At 35.5% G+C, this 23,812-nt stretch overlaps 1 protein-coding gene across 1 annotated transcript; it reads left to right on the plus strand.

The window, feature by feature from the left end:
* The first annotated feature begins 1,672 nt into the window (after positions 1–1,672).
* Positions 1,673–20,142, plus strand: LOC110035585 (protein TPR3-like). The gene is made up of 25 exons (XM_020739838.1): positions 1,673–1,999; positions 2,092–2,271; positions 2,363–2,476; positions 2,572–2,730; positions 2,807–2,999; positions 3,084–3,216; positions 3,608–3,711; positions 3,822–3,981; positions 4,097–4,201; positions 4,284–4,358; positions 4,492–4,565; positions 4,682–4,777; positions 4,855–4,950; positions 5,047–5,174; positions 5,279–5,513; positions 5,593–5,751; positions 5,852–5,950; positions 6,090–6,239; positions 18,326–18,436; positions 18,510–18,689; positions 18,774–18,902; positions 18,994–19,089; positions 19,213–19,401; positions 19,579–19,736; positions 19,815–20,142. Exons 1-25 carry the CDS (start codon positions 1,920–1,922, stop codon positions 20,017–20,019), a joined length of 3,408 nt encoding a protein of 1,135 aa, XP_020595497.1. The 5' UTR covers positions 1,673–1,919; the 3' UTR covers positions 20,020–20,142.
* Positions 20,143–23,812: the final 3,670 nt, after the last annotated feature.

Consider the following 23,812-nt stretch of genomic DNA (forward strand, 5'->3'; position numbering starts at 1 on the left):
GTACGATATGCTACACTATACTTTGAGTTAAATTAATAGAATCATTAGGTGATTAATTTAAAAATTACATAAGTTATTTTGAACTGATTGCGTGTGCCTGTCCATGTATTGTTAAATTTTTTTTATTTGATTATTAATTTGCATGTATTTAATTTTAGATCTTAACACTACCAAAAATTTGAAACAATTGCATCATACAATTGTGATTGTATACTAAAATCAATCAATAATTTAAATTTAAATTTGCACATGAATATTATTAATAAAAATTATTTATATTTGTATCACTTCTCAGAGTCACCAACATAAATTCATTTTCTAATCCTTAAGCTTCTCAATGATGATTTAAGAGAGCAGAATCTTTTTATTCCTAAATTTTGTGTATTTATCTATGGTTAGAAAATCACATACAGTAAAATGTGTCCTTTGACTTGATACTAATACAATTCATTAAATTGGATTTAAATATATGGGCCATTTACACACAATTCTTTATATATCTCACACATAATTTTTCATATTTACACATAATCCACTTAAATCCTTAATATCATATTAAAAATAGTATTATTATCATATTTTAAAAAAGAGACGCACATTTTCATGCATAATTTTTATTTTCTTGGGTTTGTGAGTGCGAGTGCAATTTTGTTAGTGTTCCCTCCATTGCGAAAAATTATTTCATACGGACACCGTATGCATCTCTGCATACAGTGACCGATCTCTACCGTCCATCACAGTAAATTTTTTTTTTAATTCAAAATAGGGTCCACCGTCATACATCTTTGCTGTGATGAACGGTACAGATCAGATACCGTATGCATCTCTACTTACAGTGTTTGTATGAAATAATTTTCCCTCCATTGCGGGTCACGCAAGAGAAACAATAATTTTGATGCACCGAAGTGCAATTTATATATGTAATAAATATGAACTATAAGACGTGCAATTAATACATAACAGCTTTATAGTAAATTTAAATTTTATAAAATGCGATTTCGTCTAATAATAGGCGTAAGTTTGATTGGTTGAACTGATGCTTTCCATTTATAATGTCATCGGACATCAATACATATCAGTTTAAAATTAGAATTCCAATTGTCAGTTTAATTGATTGCTGAAACAAGTGAAGTCGGAGCGAATCTATATGAACACCATCTCAATATCTCAGCGAACAGATAATTTCTTAATTATCGCGCTATTTAGCGAAATTGCTCCCTCGATATCTCGTGCGAGAAGTCGAAAAGGACACGAAAATAAAGAAAGTGTGTCCTTTTTTTTTCGAAGAAAGGGAGGTTTTGCGCATAGGTATTAGCTTTTCAGCCTTTAATTCTGTTTCCGACCTAATCTCAGCTACATTTCAATACCCGCAATATAACCCGAGAAAATGACCATAAGGGGGACGCCCGGTGATCTCTCGAGACAACGCCAGGCTGGCAGTTTTGGCGCGGGCCCCGCGAGCAGCTGCATCAGTCGAACGTAATCGTTTCTTTTGAAATGTCGTTTAGTGTGGAGACAAAGAAAGAAAGCACAACACACGGAGAAATTGCATTTGATAGGTACTATTGGTTATTAGGATAACTGTCATGACTTATCACTTGGTCCGTACGAGTTAAAGGAGGTGGTATATAATGAAAGTCCCCACCCGAAACCCAACAGCGGTCTACTCTCTCAGCGCCCCAATTTCGCCGTTTTCGTCTTGTCGTCCCCCTGCTTCTCGTTCTTTTTCTCTCCTCGGGCCTCGTTTTTTTCTAGGTAAACCTGCCGCTCCCTTTCGGCCTTAGTTTTTTTCTTCTGAATAGCATCAAATCTGAAGTCGGAGTCGAGCTTTTGGTTGATCGATCGCTCGTTGGTAGATTCCATCGGTGAAAGGTCGTTGCCGGAAACGTAGCAGCAGCCGCTTTTGCCCGTGAAAAACCATGAGTTCTCTTAGTAGAGAACTCGTTTTTCTGATACTCCAGTTTCTTGATGAAGAGAAGTTCAAGGAAACGGTGCACAGGTAGGAATTTCTTGCATCCCTTCTTTCCGCCACTCCGTCTTGTTTATGCCGTCTTTTTTTTTTTTTTTAATCTGTTTCTCTTGGATTCTCAGGCTGGAGCAAGAATCTGGGTTTTATTTCAACATGAAGCACTTCGAGGACGCGGTACTCGGTGGGAATTGGGAGGAGGTTGAAAGGTATCTCTCGGGTTTTACCAAGGTGGACGATAACCGTTACTCGATGAAGATTTTCTTTGAGATCCGGAAACAGAAGTATCTCGAGGCCCTGGATAAGTTCGCACCTTTCTTTCCCCGTGGAGTTCTTTCGTCCTCACGTATGGTTTGCATTTTTCAACCGGCTTATGTTTGGGTTTCTTGGTTTCAGGAGAGAACGGGCGAAGGCTGTGGAAATACTCATGAAGGACATCAAGGTTTTTGCAGCTTTCAATGAGGAGCTGTTTAAGGAGATTACTCAGCTTCTAACCTTGGAAAATTTTAGGTATTTATGTTGAATTATTATTATTGCGGGTTTTGGAAGCTTGCCAATGCTGAAAGGTTTGTTGGCTTGTCATACTTCTCTGTTTTCTCTTTTAGAGAAAATGAGCAGCTCTCGAAGTACGGGGATACCAAATCTGCCAGATCTGTGATGCTATCTGAGCTTAAAAAGTTGATTGAGGCCAACCCTTTGTTCCGTGATAAACTGCAGTTCCCCAATCTTAAGAACTCGAGATTAAGGACGCTCATTAATCAAAGGTAGATTGCTTGTATGATAAATTGATGGCATTCCCTTTTGTGTCTTATGTGACCTTTCCTTTATATTTGTGGACAGTTTGAATTGGCAACATCAACTATGTAAGAACCCTAGGCCAAACCCAGATATTAAAACCCTGTTTTATGATCACTCTTGTTCCCAGCCGAATGGTGCCCGGGTAGCATCCCCTGCTCCTCCCGTCATGAATGTGATGCAAAAACCTGGAGGGTTCCCACAACTAGGTCCTCATGCAGGGGCTGGAGTTATTGCGGTGAAATATGCATAGCCTCTGTCCTTATTTATCGAAAGATAGCTTAAGTATGTGAAGCGTGATACATATTTCTGATCCCTGCAGCAATTTCAGCCTCAAGCAACTGCTCTTCCAGCACCACTTACTGGTTGGATGGCCAATGCATCAAATGCCACTCCAATGCCACATCCAGCAATGTCGGCCAGTCCCCTTGTCCTAGCTGCACCACCCAATTCAGGTACTTAATGTTTCCATCATTCATTTATCAAAAGCTAGACCTTTTATTATTATGAATTGAATTTTATTTGACATATATTTAGTCATGTTTGTCCTTGACAGACCTCCCAATTCACAAACATTTCTTAAAGGTTTTCTGTTTGTTCTTTAAATTAAAAAAAAATTCATGTTTTGCTATGTTTACGTTATGTATCTTCTTGGATATGGTTGTGGTTAGATATACTGTTAACATTAAGTATTGTAGATCTTATATATTCATGCACTTGATTTTGCATAAATGCATATACAAATTGTATTGCTTAGCTTTTTTTGGTAACTATTGTACTGACAGAATGACACAACAGCATCCTATCACAACATATTCACTTAAAATTTTTCATTCACTATTTTAGCTGCTCTGTTGAAGCATCCTGTTGGAAATCCACATATGGATTATCACTCTGCAGATTCAGAACATGTTCATAAAAGGCCACGTCTTATGGGAACATCTGAAGAGGTAAGCAAATGTCCGCATTTCATATAAATTCTAAGAGATTTGTTCTTACCAATTGAAATGTTTCAAAAATGCCTAACAAGTGACCTTATTGATTATGAATGCCTTTGTAGGCTTCTTTACCTACTACGCACTTACCAGTTGCATATGCTGGCATTTCTAGAAATCACCACATTATTGATGAGTTGCCCAAGAATGTTGCTGTAACTTTAAATCTGGGTTCTAGTGTGACGAGCATGGATTTCCATCCTTCTCAACCAACATTTATTCTAGGTAATTTTTTTATTTTTCTTTTTGATCGATCATAAGTCAGTTTTGCCATGGATAAAGTTCTTCTTGATGCTCATAAATTGACAGCATGGGTTTGATTTAATTCTATTTGTTACAGTTGGTACCAATGTTGGTGATATTTCTATTTGGGAGGTGTCAAGCAGGGAGAGGCTTGCTCATAGAAATTTTAAGGTCTGGGAACTTTCTGCATGTTCAACGCTCTCTTTCTTTATATATCTAGGTGGCTAGTCGAGAATTTCTTGTTTAATTCCTTGTCGAAACTCATCTTTTTCAATGGTACAATATGCAGTCTACTTTGGTTAAAGATCCTTCCATTGTTGTTAATCGTGTGCTTTGGAGTCCAGATGGCAATCAATTTGGTAAGATAATAACTAGTTTTTTTCCTTTCATTTTTCTTGATGTATGTTAGGTTTGAACATTAACGGCATTGGAAAAATATGGAGAAGGAAATGCTTATGATTCTATTTGACGATTTCACTTTTTCACTGCCAGGTGTTGCATATTCCAAGCACCTTGTGCATTTTTATGATTTCAATGGCCGTGAAGATTTAGTGCAGCATTTTGAGGTGAGATCTATTGATTAATTTTTTCCTGGACATTTATTACAAATGCATACTAGTGAAGTACTTTCCCTCCTACATGCTACACTGATGTTCTGGGCGAAAACCCATTTTATTACTAGATTGATGCACATATTGGTAGCGTAAATGACATTGCTTTTTCGCAACCAAACAAGAAATTATGCATAGTGACTTGTGGAGATGACAAGACTATCAAGGTTTGCATGATTACCAAATACATGTTGCAGTATTAAGCATTTTTATTCTGTGCCCTGCTAAAATCAAGCTTCTGCAGGTCTGGGATGCGGCTACAGCAGTGGTTCAGTATACCTATGAAGGTCATGAAGCACCAGTTTATTCCATATGCCCACATTCAAAGGAAAACATTCATGTACCATCCATTTCATATTATAGCCATTATTTTAAATAGATTTACTTCTTTAGCACTGTCCTTGTGTTATACTTAAACTTCCTTCATTTTTCTTAGTTTATTTTTTCAACCTCCCTTGACGGGAAAATTAAAGCTTGGTTATATGATAATGGAGGCTCTAGAGTGGATTATACTGCTCCAGGCCAATGGTGTACTTCCATGGCTTATAGTGCCGATGGAACAAGGTTTGTCTTTAGGCTTCTTAATCTTTTCTGATTTCATGTTCGCTATCTTCTTTATTTTTTGGAAAACACTGATTAAGATTCTTTTTTACATATTTTATGTTTAGGCTGTTTTCCTGTGGGAGTAGTAAAGATGGAGATTCATATATTGTTGAATGGAATGAGAGTGAAGGCTCTTTAAAGAGAACATATTCTGGTTTCCGTAAAAGGTCAACTGGAGTAGTGCATTTTGATACAACAAAAAGTCGTTTTTTGGCAGCTGGTGATGAGTTTATGATCAAGTTTTGGGACATGGACAATACCAACCTTCTGACAACAGCTGATGCAGAGGGTGGATTGCCGGTAATATATTGTTTTTGTTAGTGTCATTCTGAGAATTCCAATATTATAATCTAATTTTACTTGATGTTACTATACACAGGCCTCTCCTCGAATTCGCTTCAACAAGTTAGGATCACTATTAGCCGTTTCAACTATTGACAATTGTATCAAGATATTAGCCAATGCTGAGGGATTTCAACTGCTGCGATCTTTTGAAAGTCGGTTATATAGTGCTTCTAGATTAGTATCTGAAGCAAAGGTATTTTTAATTTTTTTTATATGATCTCTTAAAGTTTCTATATCATTTGTCTTACACTCTACTCATGCTGCCGGGATGCATCGACGTCGTAATTATGCAGGCTTCCACCCTCAGCCCCTTGGTAACTGTCAGTGCTGTTCCAGGAACTAGCACTGCAGATGCTGATCGTAGCGCCCAAGTAGCTCCAGTTGGCGCATTGGTAACATTGAATATTTTTTTCTTCTATATTTTCATGCTTTTTCTGAGTATTACACCTAGTGTACGGTTTTTTTTTTAATCTGAATTAATAATTAAAAAAATATACAATTTGAGGATAATTAAGAATTTTCAAATTGCAGCAAAGTGGTGATAATCGTACTATTGCTGATGTCAAACCCCGAGTTCTTGATGAGTTACTTGAGAAATCCAATACATGGAAACTGGTTGAAATCAATGAATCAACTCAATGCTGTTCCCTTAGGCTTCCTGATAATTTATTAGCAGTCAAGGTGAGAATTGATTCTTTTTTTGTCTCATGATATTACATAGTTAACATGATGCAACTATTTCTATTGATGTTATTGAGCTCCAGATGACTTTTGATTATTTTTACAATGGAAAAGTGAATTATTTAGAGAAGTTTCTTCATAAATTGATATTTGGTTCTTGTAGATATTTGATGTCTTTTTAATAGAATCTTACTCGTTCAAAATGAAGCAGTTTTTCATGATCCTTTCATTACTAACGTCTTCCTTTTTTATGCTGTCGGAACTCCATGATCTTCTTTTGCATCCATTTATTCCTTCATTTATCGAACACCGTTTTTATATGAGTTGCATGCAATGCCTTGCATGCAATGCCTTGCTTGATTGTGGCATCTGCCCTTAAAATATTCTCAATGTGAATATATTCTATCCATTTCTCTAAGTAACTTATTGTAATTTTTTTTTTTATTATTATTTAAGTCATTTTCTAGCACAATATAAGAAATTTCAAACTCTTCAACCATCAATCATCACTTCATCTAGAAATGTTGGATGCCAATTTATTAGATTCTTTTGGCCATAAAAGTAGGTGGTTAAAAGCTACTGCTCAATACCAAATTACTGCTCCATTCCCTGCTCTACAAATATTGTCCTATAGTTTTAGTAGTGTGGAGAAATTATTTTTTGTAATTTATCTGTAAGCTTGGGAAGCATAGAAGGTACACTTGTTTCATATTTCAAGGTCCTGATACTGAGTCTGATCACAACTCTTGTTTCTTGTTAATGTTCAGGCAGCTCGCTTTTCTTTCGACTTGATATAGTTTCTGCTGTGGAAATTGTCCTATATTAGCTGCTCTATTAGGATAGTATAGTTAAGGTTGATCTTATTGATGAATTCAACATAGATGGCTTATTTATCAATACCCATACACTCTAATCACATATTTTAGTAAGTATCAATTCCACGCAATGTTCTTAATGTTCTTAAAGCTCTTCTTCTTTAACGTCAAAGCAAGTCAGTCTATCAAGGAAATGCAAATATTTGTTAGTTATTTAGTTATGATTAATTTATTTAGTAGAAGCAGGAACCAACTTTTCAAGTAATTCCACATCAAACAATGGCATTACTCTATCCAGTTATGGTTACTAAATTTATAGGGAAGTGAAATTCATGTATCAAAACTGAAGAGAGAATGGTTTCAAATTGTTCATATAATCTGTTTGAAGTTTGTTGAAATGGTTTATCAATTGTCAAGGTATCTATTACATTCCTTTCACCAGATCATGAAGATTATGACAACTAATTGTACATGCTGATTTAATAAATTTATAGTTAAAAAATATAATAATTTCCTCCAACTTAAATTATCAAAGCATACTGTTGAAATTTAGAATAATGCGGAATACTTTCATTGATATGAATGGGGTATAAATAACCCTTACAAGAATCCTATAATGGGAAAATTAATAAGAAGGAAATGATATGAAAAGAAAAAATATATCACCTGATATTTCTAATAATTAATTCATATTAATTTTTAGGAGATAATATAAATTAGGAAAACAAATAATTCCTAATATATGAAAAGAAAATATTTCTTTATATTAAGAAAAGAATTTATTCCTCATCACTAGGAATAAATTATTTCCTATTATAAGTCTTAACAGGAAAGACTATAAATCCTATTATTTAAATTAGTTATTTCAACACTCCCCTTCAAGTTGAATATGGTTGAAAATCATAGCCAACTTAAATTTGAAAACATCGGCTGTGGAATGCTGACTGGACATGTAACATCAATTTGCCAAAAAAACTCCAACAATCCTCAAATCGTAAGTGCCGAAGCCGAAAACCGCGAAGCCGAGAATGCAGAAACCTGAGAGTGCCAAAGCCTGAGAGTGGCCGAAGCCTGAGAGTGGCCTGGACGAGGACTAAGCTCAATTTTGAGACATTGATGAATTTGTAAGTCACCGGTTAACTGATAATTGCAAACTGATAATTGCATGGTTAACTGATAATTGCATGAAAGCAACAAGAAGACTGCAATAACCTTGCAGGAGAGATGCAGGAAAGCTGCAAGAAAGCTGTAGGGAGGTTGTAGGGAAGCTGCAAGGAGGCTGCAGGGAGGTTGCAGGAAAGCTGCAGAGGGCCAACGACAGTGCTCAGGAAAGCTGTAGTGCTCGGAGAAGGCTGCAATAATGCTGCAGGAAAGAGCAGTGCTTTCCTTGAGAAGAGCTGGCCAAAATCTGCCGGGAAAGTTTTGTTGAGGTAGATCTGACGACGAGAAAAGCTGCATGAGGGAGGTCCGACGGCGGGAAAGGCTGCAGGGGAGAGAACCGGCTGCAGGAGTAAGCTCGAAGGTCCAGTCGGCAGCAAATATGCCCGCATGAAGTTCTGGCGGCAGGAAAGCCTGCAGGAGGGAGTTCCAGTGGCAGGAAAAGCCATCAAGGGATAGGTCCAGCTGTCAGCAGGGGATAATTTCCGGTGGAGGAAGGTTTGTTGCTAAGAAGATTCAAGCAACAAAATTTGAACAAAGGACCTTATGCAGGGAGAAGTATGGTGCTCGGAAGAACAGGAGGAGCTCCAGAGGAGGGTCTACAGATTAGCCAAAAAAGGATGTGGGCAGAGAATCGATTGAGAGCCTGCAACATAAAAAGATCCGGACAAGAGGAAGAGATTAGGCAGAGGGCCTGAAGAACTTGGAGAGGATTGGTTGTTGCTTGCTACAGCTTGTTGCTTATGGGATCACAAGGAGATCCTGTTGTTGCTACTATAGGGAGAGGATGCAGGTAGAAGAGGGCCTGCAGTAGAGAGGTTCAAGATTCCAAGGAAAGCGGTTTTCTGGAAGGAAATCGGGAGAGCCCCTGCAACCGCATAGTGAGTTTTGGTTGCAGGAAAGTGAAGATTTGGCAAGGAGATATGGCAGGGCGGACTACACGAAAATCTAGCAGGAAGGAGATCCTACTAGGAATTTCAGGAGAAAGGAAACCCTGCATTGGGTATTGAAGAGGCCAATAGAAGGATCTGGGTAAGAAATAACATCAGGGGGATTTTGCTGAAATTTAGTGAAGTCCGTTAAAAATTGCAGAAGAAGGATCCAGCTGGTAGTTTACGGATTTGGCTGGCAGAAAGGAGAAGTTTGCCACCAGAACTTCCATGTTTATCCACATTTCCTCCTTCAATTTGGTTAATAGATTGCATGCAAGGAGGCATATGAATGCATGAATCCCCTACAGTATGCTTCTCCATCAACTCGCTCTCTGGGTCGATCCCAGAACAGTCGTCGTAAGGTGAAAAATAGGGCAGGTGGTGAAACTCCTCCATCCAGGCCTTGACCTTCTTCTGCGCGCCATATCCAGGAAAACTCATGGTAAAGGTGAGCGGCATGGAAGAGGAAAACACGCCGCATTTAAAATCCCGGTACGAAGGAGTCGAAATGGAGTCCATGTGGCGAAACTGAAGGGTAGAGATAGCGAAATCGGAGGGCCAATATACAAGAGCGAGGCGGTGCTGGCCGCCTTTGGAAAATTCTCTTTTTCTTCTTATGAATCATGAGGCTAAGAATCTCATGCAGAACCTCTAAAGGAAATTGGGAATAACATGTTTTCTTGCTTGTTAATCTTCCCCACAATAACAATAAACAAGTGGAAGACATAAGCAACGGGCAAGAACTGCAACTTGTGATGCATTCAAAATGCTGAAGAAGTTGGGCAATAAAATGATATTCTGCAGCTCCGCTAGAAGCAATTAGCTTAAGTAGAGGCCTTAGCCTCTCATCTGCATGACATCCACTGATAACATGAAGGTCTAGAGCTTGAAGCCACTGTAAAATCCAATTCTCCACCTCCAAGAAAAGTTCAAAAATTCAGCAATAGGAGAAGGTCCGAAGTTCAGAATTTCTGTAGCAAAAGGAGTTGAAGACTCGTAAGAAGTAGTCGGAGGAAGTCTTGATGGAAGTAGTTGAAAGAGGAAGAAGCAGTCTAAAATGTCGTTAGTCATACTATGACGAAAAAATGAAATCCCTAGAAGAGGAGTGACAGAAACAGATTTCTGTATTGCAATCCAGTCTTTCAGTTGCAAGCGAAACCATATCTGTCGATAACCGTGAAGAACGGAGCTCTGGCGCATCATCGATGGACCAATGTTTAGACAACCACTGCAACAAAACAGATCCGAGAGCACCGCTTGGTTCGCTTTTCAGGAAACGAACGGAGATGTCAGTGCGGAGATAAATATGCTCGGCCGCTTGACGGAAGAATTCGGATGGAGAACCGAGGTTTTCGGGGATGATGCGAAGTTCTTAGCGGAGGTTAAGCCTGGGAAGGAAGAAGCATATCTTGATCTGGAGAACGTGCTGAATCTCCTCCTTGTCGCGAAGGATGGCGGCGAGCATGCAGCCGAACTCATCGTCGCCGAGTTTGGACAATCGAATGATGAAGAAGCCCTTGATCTGCAATTTGACCGGATGAAAAAGGAAACGCTTCTTGCAAACAGACCACAGGAAGAAGGAAGATCTTCCGACTCAAGATGCGTGCGTGAATCGGATAGAAGAGAACCCCTTTCAGCTCAGACGATCAAATGAGGAAGAAGCTCCTTGCGGCTTAGACGATTACTTTCGTAGGAGAAAGAGGATTCTCGTAGCTCTCGTCTGACTCAAAGGGAGACAGAAATATTGTTAAGGGTTCGAGCTCTCCAGGCGGACGAAGCAGTTGATAAACCAATCGAGCGGCCAACGGCCAGTGAACGATTCGAACAGCTCGAGATCGAGTAGCTCCAAGATCGAGTGGCACATATCAGGCGAATAGCTCCAAAATCGAGCACTTCAGGCGAAGCAGAGGACTCCGAAGATTCAAATCCTCAATATTCTAAATATTTTTGTGCTCACCGGGAGAGAAGAAGAGTGCCCCTCCCTTCATGCACAAAGGATGGCAGGAAGAGAGTCCGACAATTCTCGATGGAAGATCGGTGACTAGAGTACGAAATTAGGCTCTAATACCATGTTAAAATTTAGAATAATGCGGAATACTTCGGAATACTTTCATTGATATGAACGGGGGTATAAATAACCCTTACAAGAATCCTATAATAGGAAAAATAATAAAAAGAAAATGATATAAAAGGAAAAATATATCACCTGATATCTTCAATAATTAATTCATATTAATTATTATGAGATAATATAAATTAGAAAAATAAATAATTCCTAATATATGAAAAGAAAATATCTCCTTATATTAAGGAAAGAATTTATTCCTCATAACTAGGAATAAATTATTTCCTATTATAAGTCTTAACATGAAAGACAATAAATCTTGTAATTTAAATTAGATATTTCAACACATGCAAAACCAATGAAATTAGCTATTTCCTCTCCAAAAAAAGTAACATCCAAAAATTATTTTTGTTAAAATCAAAATATTAATCATTACCTTATAATGAAAGCAACTTGATACTGACATTTGTTTCTCCATGTTTTTTATATGGTAACCTGAAAATAAAAATAAAAAATTGGGTAAATTTGCATGCAACAAACATAGTTGGAAAAATCTACTCAGTATGCCAGAAAAAGCAAAGATTAGGTATACATTATGATCAATAATATGGCAGGATGCGGCATATTATAATACAACTATCTTCGTTATTGCATTAACTTAAATATTTTTATATAGCATAAATTATTAGAAATAACAAGTATTAAGCAATGATAATCATGCAATAGAGTGACAGAATATAAAGAATGGTTCAAGAGATATGTTTCTTTGAAGATATCATATAATATTTCGCATTCTTTCATGATACCCTGAATCTGAAAAAAGGTCATCACTAAATGAGTCCGTCAACTCCATTTAAAGAGTTTGTCACTCTGAATGCAAGCCTATCAACCAATTGTTAGTAATATATGAATGAAAAGGGTACTACCAATGATCTTTTTTATCAATTACACCAACACTATTAAATATGCATGGTATATCATGTGTACTGCGCAATAAAAAATCTACACTACTTGTATTCATGTATTCAACATAAGTCAATAGGGATAAACGAATGGAATTAATTATATCATAGTGATATCAAAGGCATGTGTACTAAGTCTACACAACAATACAAAAAAAAATGAAATCAATATAGTTCATAAATATGATCAACTGGTTTCATATAAATAAATAATATATCACAAACGTCAGGAGAACAACTTTAATGAGGAAGGTGGTATATTTATCTCTCAAAGAGCAAGAGTTACCCATCTCATGTATCAATATTTAAATCTTTGCTCTCACTTTGCTTCTTTGGTCGATATAACTTTCTTGAACGCCTAGATTCAAACCATTGTAATACAATATATTCTCTACCATGAAACATTTGAAATTTATTTTGTTTGCTTCTCAATAATCTGAATTATCAAGTATCCACTCAACATAAATTTTTCTTAAAAAAATGGCATTGATGAAAAAGCGCTGCAATTCTAGATCTATAATAAAATTCATAATTTCATGTTCATTTCCTCTTATTTAATTTAATTCAAAAACAACTTAAACTTGGAAAAATTTGGGGACTTCACAGCAACAACAACAACAAACCTTGCTTATAAATATCAAGGGTTCCCGCAGCAATAAAACCTAAAGATTTAAATTTTCTGTCATCGTCATTTATTTTGTATTCTCGTCTAACATATCTTTAATTGAATTTATTAGTTATTGAAAATTGATCAATTTATTTTGCTTAAGTTATTTCTTCTATTAAGCAATAGAGTCCTTCTTTTTCACAACCATGGGATATTCAGTATTCGCTTTTATCGAGGGATGGGGAAGCATAAAGAAAAGAAGAAAATAAAACAGTAAACCTTTTTCTTTGCCGTTACTAGCTCTTGCTCGGCCTTGCCCCATCTTTCTCTCTCATTTGCTCTCCTTCTCTCACATTATTTCTCTTGTTTGTTCTTGTTGTTCTGGTGGAAGCTTCATACATATATGACACCAGTTTTAAACAATTTATTGATATGGATTTCATTGGCACATGCATTCCTTTCAGTTGCTTGGACTATTGTAAAATGTCCTTGTTTTCTTTCTCCACTCATAGTGGTGTTATCTTTTAACCTTAGATTTCTTAATCCTTCTCATTAGTATTGTGATTGATACACTTTTGTATCCCCATAAAAATGTATATTCTTATTGATATTAATTTTTCTATTCCTCTTGTACGTCTATTTATAGTCTCCTATGTCTAGTCAATAATAAAGCCTAAACATTGTTTTTTCTCATTATAGTATTAGAGCATTGTTAAGCCCACCATCATGGCTTGTAACATCGCTCCAGTTATCTTGCTCATTTTCATGGTCAACCTTCGTGTTGCATTCAACCATATGTTGTAATCCCTCGAATGTGATTCGTTATGCTCGTTCACATTGCATGCACTCACTACCAGTCATGCTCGCTCACTGTCGCAGTTTCCCTTGCCACTTACTTGACTATCTTATCCCTTTGTGCTTGCTTTCTTTTGTTTGTTACGATACCTTTTTCTTACTCTTGATATAACTAGCCCCTTAGTGTGACAATTCAGGTTGATGGGTCTAGCTTAGGTCTTACCCGAAGTTAACCAAACTCAATTATACATGACCTAAACTGACCAATCTATTATACGAGCCTGAATATTAGATTTGAAATTGCTTAGCTTATTCATCATGTTTATTATATAGATCATGCAGTTTTTTTGATCAGTACAACTCAATTAAATATAATAAGGCACATTTAACTTAATAATATACACGTATTTCTAACTTTTCAAAAACCTAAACTTAAATAGTTTTTAGTTTTAAACATGTTCTATAATGACATTATTTATCTAAAATATTTATTTTAGTATTTATGAAATCCGAATTTTAAACTTTATGTTTTCTATTGACATATGACATTATTCATCAAAATTTGTGCTACTATACATCTCAAGGCTAGTGTGGTATAGCACAAAGATTTTCACCTGCTGGATGTTTCTCAAACCTTAATATTTCATATGAATGCTTCTCAATGTTTTTATTTTATTTTATTTTGTGAAACAATCTTGATTGCTTGCTATATTATCAATTGAGTTCAATCCCCTCAATACCTCTTCACTTATTCTCTTTTGAATCCCGACTAACCTCTATATTCTCTAGCAGTACAGATATTTAGTTATATTTGGTTTGCTTATGCCTTCAATCATGTTATATGCTCTCTCATTATGTCGTTCAATTCATGTGTTAGATATTCAGTTACACTAAGTATATTGATTTTATGATTTTCTTACCAGAAATTTATATATTTCAACCAATGCTTTTTCTCATGAGATGCACTTTTTCTCTGCCTTATTAGACTCATCCGCCCCATGTGTTTCCTTACCACTAGAATCTCCTCTTTCTATTTCTACCCTTATATAGAGTTTTTGTGCTTGATTTAACAAATTTTGCAAGTTATTTTAAATTCACCTTCACATTTGTACAAAAGGTTAAGGGCCTGTTCAGGATGACCATCTGTTTTCTATTTTATTTTTGATTTTAATCTGTTTTTTTTAATTTCTTATTTTAGAAAGTGCATTTAGTACTGTTATGATTTATATGTTTTTAAAAATAAAAAAAATATAAAATATGTTTGATTGGATATTTTTTTAAAAGAAAAAAACTATATTTTTTTATAAAAAGGTTTGGTTCACATGCGCTCTAGTATTAAGCTCTGCAGCCCATGTCGTATAGGTTGTCTTCCTTGTTTCATCCAACACTAAGCATTTCCTGTGAACGAGCGGCAGGAGGACTGTGGCGGTGGGCGGCTGTTGCGAGTGGCAATCATTAAACAGATACAACAGTAGGTGGCCTGTGGCGGCTGGTGGCGGCGACAGGTGAAGGACGGTAGTGGAGCAGCGGGTGGCGGAACTCACTGTTTTCAATGTTTTAAAAATAGACAAAAATATATATATATTTTTTGTTTCGAGTATTTTACAAACAAAGGTTTTCCAAAAAATAAAAAATAGAAATAAAACAAAAAATAAATAAGCAAACATTGTTTTTTGTTTGTTTTCTATTTTTTACTTTCAAAAACAAAAAACAAAATTGATCTCAAACAACCCTTAAACTTATTTTCATCAAACATTCTACCTTAGCCTCTATCATAGCTATTTATGTTGTTGATTGATATGGGCTTAAAGTCGGTCTCTGATGTAATCCAACTGAAATAGGAAAATATTTGGTCAATTCTCCTTCTGTACGAACACAAATAACACTAGTATACATATTATTAATGACTTGAATATAAGCATATCAACATCTTTATTTTACATAGAATTAACTTCTTCATGATAATCTCAAATCTTAAAATTTTGAAGTTTACTCATAGAAATAATTTTATTTGTATATTAGACGGCCCGTCTAATTCTATGACAAATTTTCATTATATTTTTACTTCTCATTTGAACATCTAGAACTAATAATCGATGTTATGTACTTGAATTTTTACTTGGAATGACCTTAAAATCCTTACATTGTCAATAATTATTTTTTTCACAAGAAAATAATCAATTTGTGTTTTATTAGATCCATTCTTATAAATAATAATATGCTCTTCTCTTTTCTTAAATAAATTATTAGCCATAAAAAAATCAGAAGGTAAAACAAAATCTAACATTATTCTACCTTTTTTATTAATCATTCCAAACTGTAGTCACCATGAATATTTTAAAAATCTTCGACCACTCTACTAACATGTCCAATCAAATCTCCTCCAATAAAACTTTTTTCTTCAAGAACTTTATTTTTATTAGCTCTTTTTTGTCATTTCAAATTTTTTCTTTTGAACAGATATCTAAACTTACTTGAGCATAAACATTTATAATATTAAAAATTTTAGTTACAATAACAATTTTTAGGGCTATAAATTTATCTCTAGTTCTATTAATTTTAACACAATTACTTTCACTTTTATCTATAATTACACCTAGACTATTTATAGTGCTACTCTTACGTGAATACCAAAATTTAAAACCTAAGCTATCAATCTTTTTGTCTTTTATCTAACCTATTTACTTTCTTGAATGCATAAGATAATTATCTTTCATGAATAATAATATCTATTAATTTAATTAATTTAATTGTGAAAGTACATATATTCCAAGATCATATTCTAATATTAATTTGATGGACTAACTTTTCCGTCTATAATATAGAAACTCTTGCTTATTTGATACTACAAGCTGGCGCTGGTAAACGGCTCTTGCACACCTTTCACAGTATTCAGGTTATATAGCGCGTCGCTTTCAGGGTTACTTTAGCATTTATACAATGATTTAAAGAATTTATGCTATAATTTTTCAGCAAAATTTACGCTTATTGTCTACTACCTATTGTAACTCTCCACTTTTCGCATTGAAGCTTAGGATCAGACAATGATGCTATTTTGCAAATTTCCATTTTATGAAAAGATCCTATGAAAACCATAGTGCCATTTCTATTGTCAATAATCCCATTTTTCATGAACAAATTAAACATATTAAAGGTGATTTTCATTTCATACAGAATATCGTGCCTTCAAAGAAGATTGTTTTTCTTTTCTTTTTTTCATTTGAAGATAAGTATTAGATATCTTTACCAAGGAATTGCGCCATGCTTTCTTTTTTTTTTTTTAATTTTTTAATTTTTTGCTTATGAAAAAACATTTCACAATAGGTGAGATTATTTTTCATGTTTACATTTTAGAATTAAACACATACATGATTGTTTGTTTTCTTGTTGTATTGTTTCTTATGCCTGTATTCAAAAAGTAATTCACTCCAAATCTTTCTTCTCAACATTGACGAAAGGCCTATTTGTGTTCAATTTTTTATTTAAGCTTTAAAAAAATATATGGAGTACTTGATAAAAATTATTTATCAAGTCCCTTTCATGTTTTTATATTCGTTTCAAGGTAATTCAAAGTAGGTTCCCGTCCTCAACTCCACATCATTTGCATCTTCCTTTAATACCTCGGATAAAAACAATGCACCTCAATTAACACTGACCACTAATCCCTTGTATCTGCACCACCTCTGATGTCGGCTTCATCATTGACCATGTGAGAGTAGCAATTGGAACCTAGTTGCTAGCTTCTCCTACGGACAGCTTCTCACAAGCCTCAACGATCATATACGGAACTGACATCTCCAGTTCTAAACTCCTACCATCCCTCTTTATGGAGCTAACAATAGCACTTAAGTTTTTCTAATTATTCTTCCTTGACATTTCTTCAATTGCCTTGAGCAACGGTTTCAACTACTTGAAGTTAATGCAGTTAATAAGGCCACCTCACTAGGGTTTTTGCTGCAAGGTTTTAGTTTATTTTTTTATATATTTTTTTTTAATTTTAATGGAGGGTTTAGTTTTTTTGTGGGGAGTTGAGCAGGGATTAGGGTTTAAGACTTTAGGTGTGGTGTTTGGTCTCCATTTTCACTCAATGGAGGAAGAAGTGGAAGAAGGGAACAGGACAAGGAAGTAGAATGAAGAAATTGGGTTTACTTGCATAGCTCTAGAAACATTGTCATTTACAAAACTAGCGTCCAGGTCATTATTTTGAACTAACTGAACTGGTGAAACTACGTGTGTGACAGTAAAACCATTGAGAATTTGATAAAATTGAAAAATACGGGTTGGGGTTTTGTTGTGATTTTTTATATTTGAGTGAGAATTTGGAAAATGAATAGAAAGAGGGAGCTAGTTTTGTAAATAACAAAGTTTGGAGTGCTATTTATGTAAAGAGGTGCTTTCTTAAAACAGTAATGAAGAATTAAAAACAAGCATATTTTTACTTGAGATTAGAACATAAATAAAATATTTAATTAAATTAGAATAAAAACGTGTGCAATCATAATTATGAGATTACTAAATTGTAAAGTAACTATGCATATAATTCAGTTTTCCCAAAACAATTAGGAACTTGTTTCTGAATTAGCTCGCCAATGATAGTGATCTTAAAATTTGATATTCGATGTTTTCTCTTGATGCTAATAGCTGATGCAGAGTAAAGTCGATCGATGGTGTCTCTTTAAGTTTGACTTATTTGTCTCATGACTTTGGTTTTAACTTTTGGTTTGGCTTGCTTTGACTTTTTTTGCTTCTCAGGTTTCCAGGTTGATTTACACCAATACAGGTCTTGCAATTTTGGCTTTGGCATCAAATGCTGTTCACAAACTATGGAAATGGCCGAAAACAGACAGAAATGTATCTGGAAAGGTTTAACTTCATCTGAAATGTTTAAAGTCATGTACTCGATCATGGTATGCATGACTATGTTGTTCTTTTCCAGGCCACTACAGCTACTGCTCCACAGATATGGCAACCTACCAGTGGAATTTTGATGACTAATGAAACCAGTGATGCAAATACAGAAGAAGCTATTCACTGCTTTGCACTATCAAAAAATGATTCGTATGTCTTGTCTGCATCTGGGGGAAAGATATCCCTTTTCAACATGATGTCGTTCAAGGTGACTTATCTAAGCATTTGTAAATTATCTAGTGCATATTTGTTTTAAATGGCACTCTGAAGCTATTCAACTTGTCAAATACAGACAATGACGACGTTCATGCCGCCACCACCTGCAGCCACTTTCCTTGCTTTTCATCCACAGGACAATAATATCATTGCTATAGGCATGGATGACTCCTCAATCCAAATTTATAATGTTCGGGTTGATGAGGTTGGATCATCATTTCAAATAAATCACTTCAATGTTGGGAGCTAGTCAAGGAAAAGATTGAAATTTCAATCTATTTGTATTAAATTTGCAGGTTAAGAGCAAACTCAGAGGGCATCAAAAGAGGATTACAGGGCTTGCATTTTCCAACGTGCTTAATATTCTCATCTCCTCGGGAGCAGATTCCCAGGTATCTTAAGCGAAGTTCAGAATTTCCTGCCTAAAAAGTCAATAGTACTTCATAGGGTGAACTGCTGGTTATTTTGTATGAACCGCTTCATTGTGATGGCAATTTCTTCTTTTTGATTACCAGCTGTGCGTGTGGGGCATGAATGCATGGGACAAACAAGGTAGCAAGTTTTTGCAGATTCCTCCTGGTCGGACTCCAGGCCCGGTTGCAGAGACAAAGGTTCAATTCCACCAGGATCAGGTTCAGTTCTTGGTTGTGCACGAATCCCAGATAGCAATATATGAAGCCAGAAAAATGGAGTGTCTTAAGCAGGCGCGTTGATTCATTTTTTTACTGTTTCATACATGCACGCATCAGCTTCCCAATTAGAATTTTTTCTATCTAAATGCATGATAATTAACAGAGTTGGAGGGCAGATATATGGATAGATAGGTCTTACATACTTATGAAAGCCAAACTAACAAGCACCTATTCCCATGAACTTTGCAGTGGGTCCCCCGCGATGGTTTGGTAACCCATGCAACATATTCTTGTGATAGCCAAATGATCTATGCCAGTTTCACTGATGGAAGTGTGAGTGTCTTCACATCAATACTTAGATTGAGGTGTCGGATAAGCCCTGCAGCCTATATTAATTCTCCGCCGAGGTATTGCCATGCTTTTTATTTCTTCTTCATAGTACATCATGCTTTGTATTCTTTTTGACAGTAATTCATTCGACGCAGCTCCAGTGTTTATCCCGTCGTTCTTGCTGCCAATCCCACCGACCCCAATCAGTTTGCTCTTGGGTTAACTGATGGTGGTGTCCATGTACTTGAGCCTCTGGAATCCCAAGGGAAATGGGGATCTGCTCCTCCATTGGAGAATGTAGTTGGCTCTAGCGTTAGCCAACCTGCTGGAAACCCTAGTTCAGATCAGCCATCAAGATGAGATGCTTATCAACCCATCAAGGCTTATATTATAGCTTCAGCATTCCTGTTTTTCGAATTGCTCTTTTCTGGGAGAATACTAAGTTCATGACCCCCGATTAAGAAGCAAATTTAAAGTTGGTTATGACTGGCTTTGAGGTTGGCATCCATTCTTGGTGATCTTTAGTCCCATCAAAGTTGAAGATATTGCACAGATAAGATGGCTAACTTTTGTAGTGGTGGAGCTTGTGATAAATTGCAGAAATGTTAGATGGTAGAGAATGCTACGTTAAAGTGATGGAGGATCTTAGAGTGCCTTCCATCCCTCTCAGAAATTAGTTTGTGCGTAGATATGATTTTTCTTCCACTTTCTGTTTTGCAAATTTAGCTTCCGGTAATTTCGATTGCAGTTAATGTAATACTATATTTGTATTTATTTTTGATTGAAATTCCTCTTTCACTGCACCCAAGAAAAAATCCCCTCTTTCAATGCATGAAAAATCACGCTTTTAAGAACCGATAAACAATGATTTTCGCTCATTGTTTGATTAAATAGTTCTCCTTTTCTCAATAAACAAGCTAAAAAAGTGACTACTTTTTAAAGAATTTTTTTTTTTTCAAGGAAGATATTAAATTGTTCAATGATCAAACAAAGGTGCTCTAGATGTGGAGAAATATTTGTGTATGTAAGATGTACGTTATTCGGAGGGTATATATAGATTACACTTAGGTTACATGAAGAATTATTAGGGGTATAATGTAAGTGTAAGCTATCTGTATTCTCTTAATAATCTAATATGTACGTAATTTTGCGTCTTACGTACGTAAATATTTCTCCTATCTCTGATAGGATAGGTGAGTCAAAACTCTCGCAAAATGGATTAAGAAAACGTTTTATGGAGTTATTATTAATGTACTTGTAGCGTACATTCGTGATCCTAGTGGGTTGATTTTATATATATTGAAGTGCCCTAGCAACTTGGTTCAATTGAGCTTAATATGCCTTGAAAAAAAAAGTGTTATAAGCGTGCTTATTAAAAAATCATGGTGCAATGGCTATAGATTAATGCGTACTTTTCAATGAAAATGTAAGCTCGTTGAAAGTTGTGCATTAATTAAAATTAAGTTGCACTCGTCAAATGTCTGGGTGCACTTGTCTAAATTAAAATGCAATCATGAAATGTTATGGTATACTGTTAAATGTTAAGGTGCATTCCCACACGTTAAGGAACAATAGCTAAAAATTTAGTTGATTTTTAGATTTTCAGTGACACTCGAATCAGTTGTTTTTTCTTATTATGTTTCAGAGTAAATATCTTTGACATATTCATACAGTACGGACAAATCAACTTTAGAAAAATAAGGGAGTTTTGGTGGTCTCTATAAGCTCTCGGTCGTTACCTTTCCAGTTAGTTCTAATGGTTGACGACTGTATCGTGAAGATTCGTTCAAGAAAGTGATGGTTTTGAGTGAAGCCGAAAGGGAAAGCGAAAGGAAAGATAGGAGCTTGCGAGGGTTTCAGACAGACGACGAGACCGAGAGAGAGCATGAAGAGAGAATTGAAACTTAAGCGCGCGAGATGAGTATGTTAGGCCATTTGCATTGGATTTAAGTTTAATTTGCATCAGACTTAATTCGACGTCAACAATTAAAGTTTTTGTGTCGCTTTGTTGGATAAAAATCCAACGCTAAATCCGTCACAACTCAAATAAAAGTTTTGCAGTTTTATGAGTACTTTTTATGTTGAATTGTTGGATGCACATCAGACAAAAAATCAACTGTAAATATCAAAATTTATTTTTCATCGTTTAACAATCGCAAATCCAATGTAAATATTTGCATCCGAAAAATCTGATGCAAATATCGGACGCTAAGAATAACAATTCTTATAGTGAATATTTTTACATTTTAGAATGATGATAATGTCGTTTATCATTGTTCTAAAGAACAATAATAAATTTATTTTTTATCATTATGTCCTAATGACTATGAAGCCATTGGAAAGCCTAATGTTGCCGCTTAGGGTCTGTTTGGGGTAGTTGCAGCTTATTGAAGAATCAATTGATAACCATATGATCCTAATAAGTTGTTGATCAACAACTTATCATAATAAGCTGGATGATTGTTTTGTTTGTACTGTTTGAAAATATTTGATTTGCGGTTTTTTCTGGATAAATGACTATTCTACCCCTGTGCAGTAAATGTGTTTGCAACATAACTGTCCTAGTAATATATTTGATACTTGAGAAACAAAAAATCAATATAGAATATTAAAAAAAATAAGAGACAACCCTCACTTAACAATAAAAAACATAATGAACTCCTTATCCCACAAAAGAGTTATAACTAGAAACAATGCAATTTATATTTGACTGTTGTGTGTGTGTGTGCACGAGCGTGTGTTTGTGGATACCAAATTGTGAAACACAATATGATAGAAGAAAGACATGACCCGGTGGTAAACAAAACATAACTATTGGATTTTTCAAGCAATTATTAAATAAATGTATAATACAATTATAAAATAAATAAAAAAAGTGTCTGTTAGGATTAATGTAAGAATAGATGTATATGGTTGAGCAAGAATTGATAGAAATAATAATGATAAATATATAAAAATAAGTGTCTGTTAGGATAGACACACCTCTTAGCAGGGATTAATCGCAACCTCTGTTATTTAAATCCTCATTCAATCTGCTTAATGAGCAGAAGGAGAAAGAAGTTGCGGCTACTGTGCGAAGGAGAGAATGGAAGAAGAAGAGGTCAAAGGAGCAAGAAGAAACCTTCATGTAGTGCTCGCTTGGAGAGATTGGAGGAAGGAACCTTACACGTTGAACACATTCTGCAGGAAGGAAGCGGCGAGTGTTTGTGGGTCAAGTCGAGATCAAAGAGGAAGAAGGGTGGACGTGTCGTCTTCGCATACAAAGGTGGGAGCGGCGGCTTTTATGCTTTAAAGCCACATGACAAAAACCGCGAAGAAGAAGAAGAAGAGGATCACGGTACTGTGTGTGTAGTTAAGGCTTTCGATACCCTGCCTTCGTCTGCTTGCAGTGTGATCGAGGAAAAAGATGAATTGAAGAGCACGAGAGGAAAATCGGGATCCAAAACGCGGGCCGTGGAGTCGATCCCATAGCAGCGTCTATTAAAGGAATTTTTATTCGGTACGTGTACCGCATGAAGGCTTGCAAAGGGTAGCCAATAAGAAGCTACCACGTGGAATCTGACAACGACTTTATATATTCTTAAAAATACAAGAATTTGATGCTGTTGCTAGAAGATTTAAGTCCCCGACAACTGTGCCAAAAATCTGACAGCAACTTTATATATGCTTAAAAATACAAGAATTTGATACTGTTGCTAGAAGATTTAAGTCCCCGGCAACGGTACCAAAAACTTGACAATGGTTATAGATTTGATAAAAATATGTATAAAATATTCAATAATTGCAAAGTCACACTTATCAACGCAAGTATACGTATCGCTCAAGTAATGCAGGGCTCTAATGGAGTCCTGAATATCGATCCCACAGGGAGTAATACTAGAGGCTACGAACTAGGATTTAGAAAATCAATACTTAATCACAACAATACAGTTCAATATGCTTATTTATCAATAATAGGCAATTGAAATAAATATGTAATTTTAACAAACTCTTAATTAACTAATTCTACTAGTAAAGTTTCTAATGTGAAGTTCAATATATAAGAAAGCATCATTCTCCTTGTCAAGAAATTAATGTGAATGGATAAAGTAAATTAGTTCAAATTATATTGTGTCAAATAGGAGCATACCTATTCTTTACCCTTTGGTCCAGG

This window comes from Phalaenopsis equestris, unplaced genomic scaffold, assembly GCF_001263595.1.
Source record: "Phalaenopsis equestris unplaced genomic scaffold, ASM126359v1 Scaffold198320, whole genome shotgun sequence".
Classification (NCBI taxonomy): Eukaryota; Viridiplantae; Streptophyta; class Magnoliopsida; order Asparagales; family Orchidaceae; genus Phalaenopsis; species Phalaenopsis equestris.

Bases quoted from the DNA above. Each gene is read 5' to 3' on its own strand.
- LOC110035585 (XM_020739838.1), top strand. From the start codon at position 1,920: ATGAGTTCTCTTAGTAGAGAACTCGTTTTTCTGATACTCCAGTTTCTT. The intron at 4,951-5,046 runs GTACCATCCATT...CATTTTTCTTAG, and splicing joins ATTCAAAGGAAAACATTCAT to TTTATTTTTTCAACCTCCCT. The intron at 18,903-18,993 runs GTTGGATCATCA...TTAAATTTGCAG, and splicing joins ATAATGTTCGGGTTGATGAG to GTTAAGAGCAAACTCAGAGG.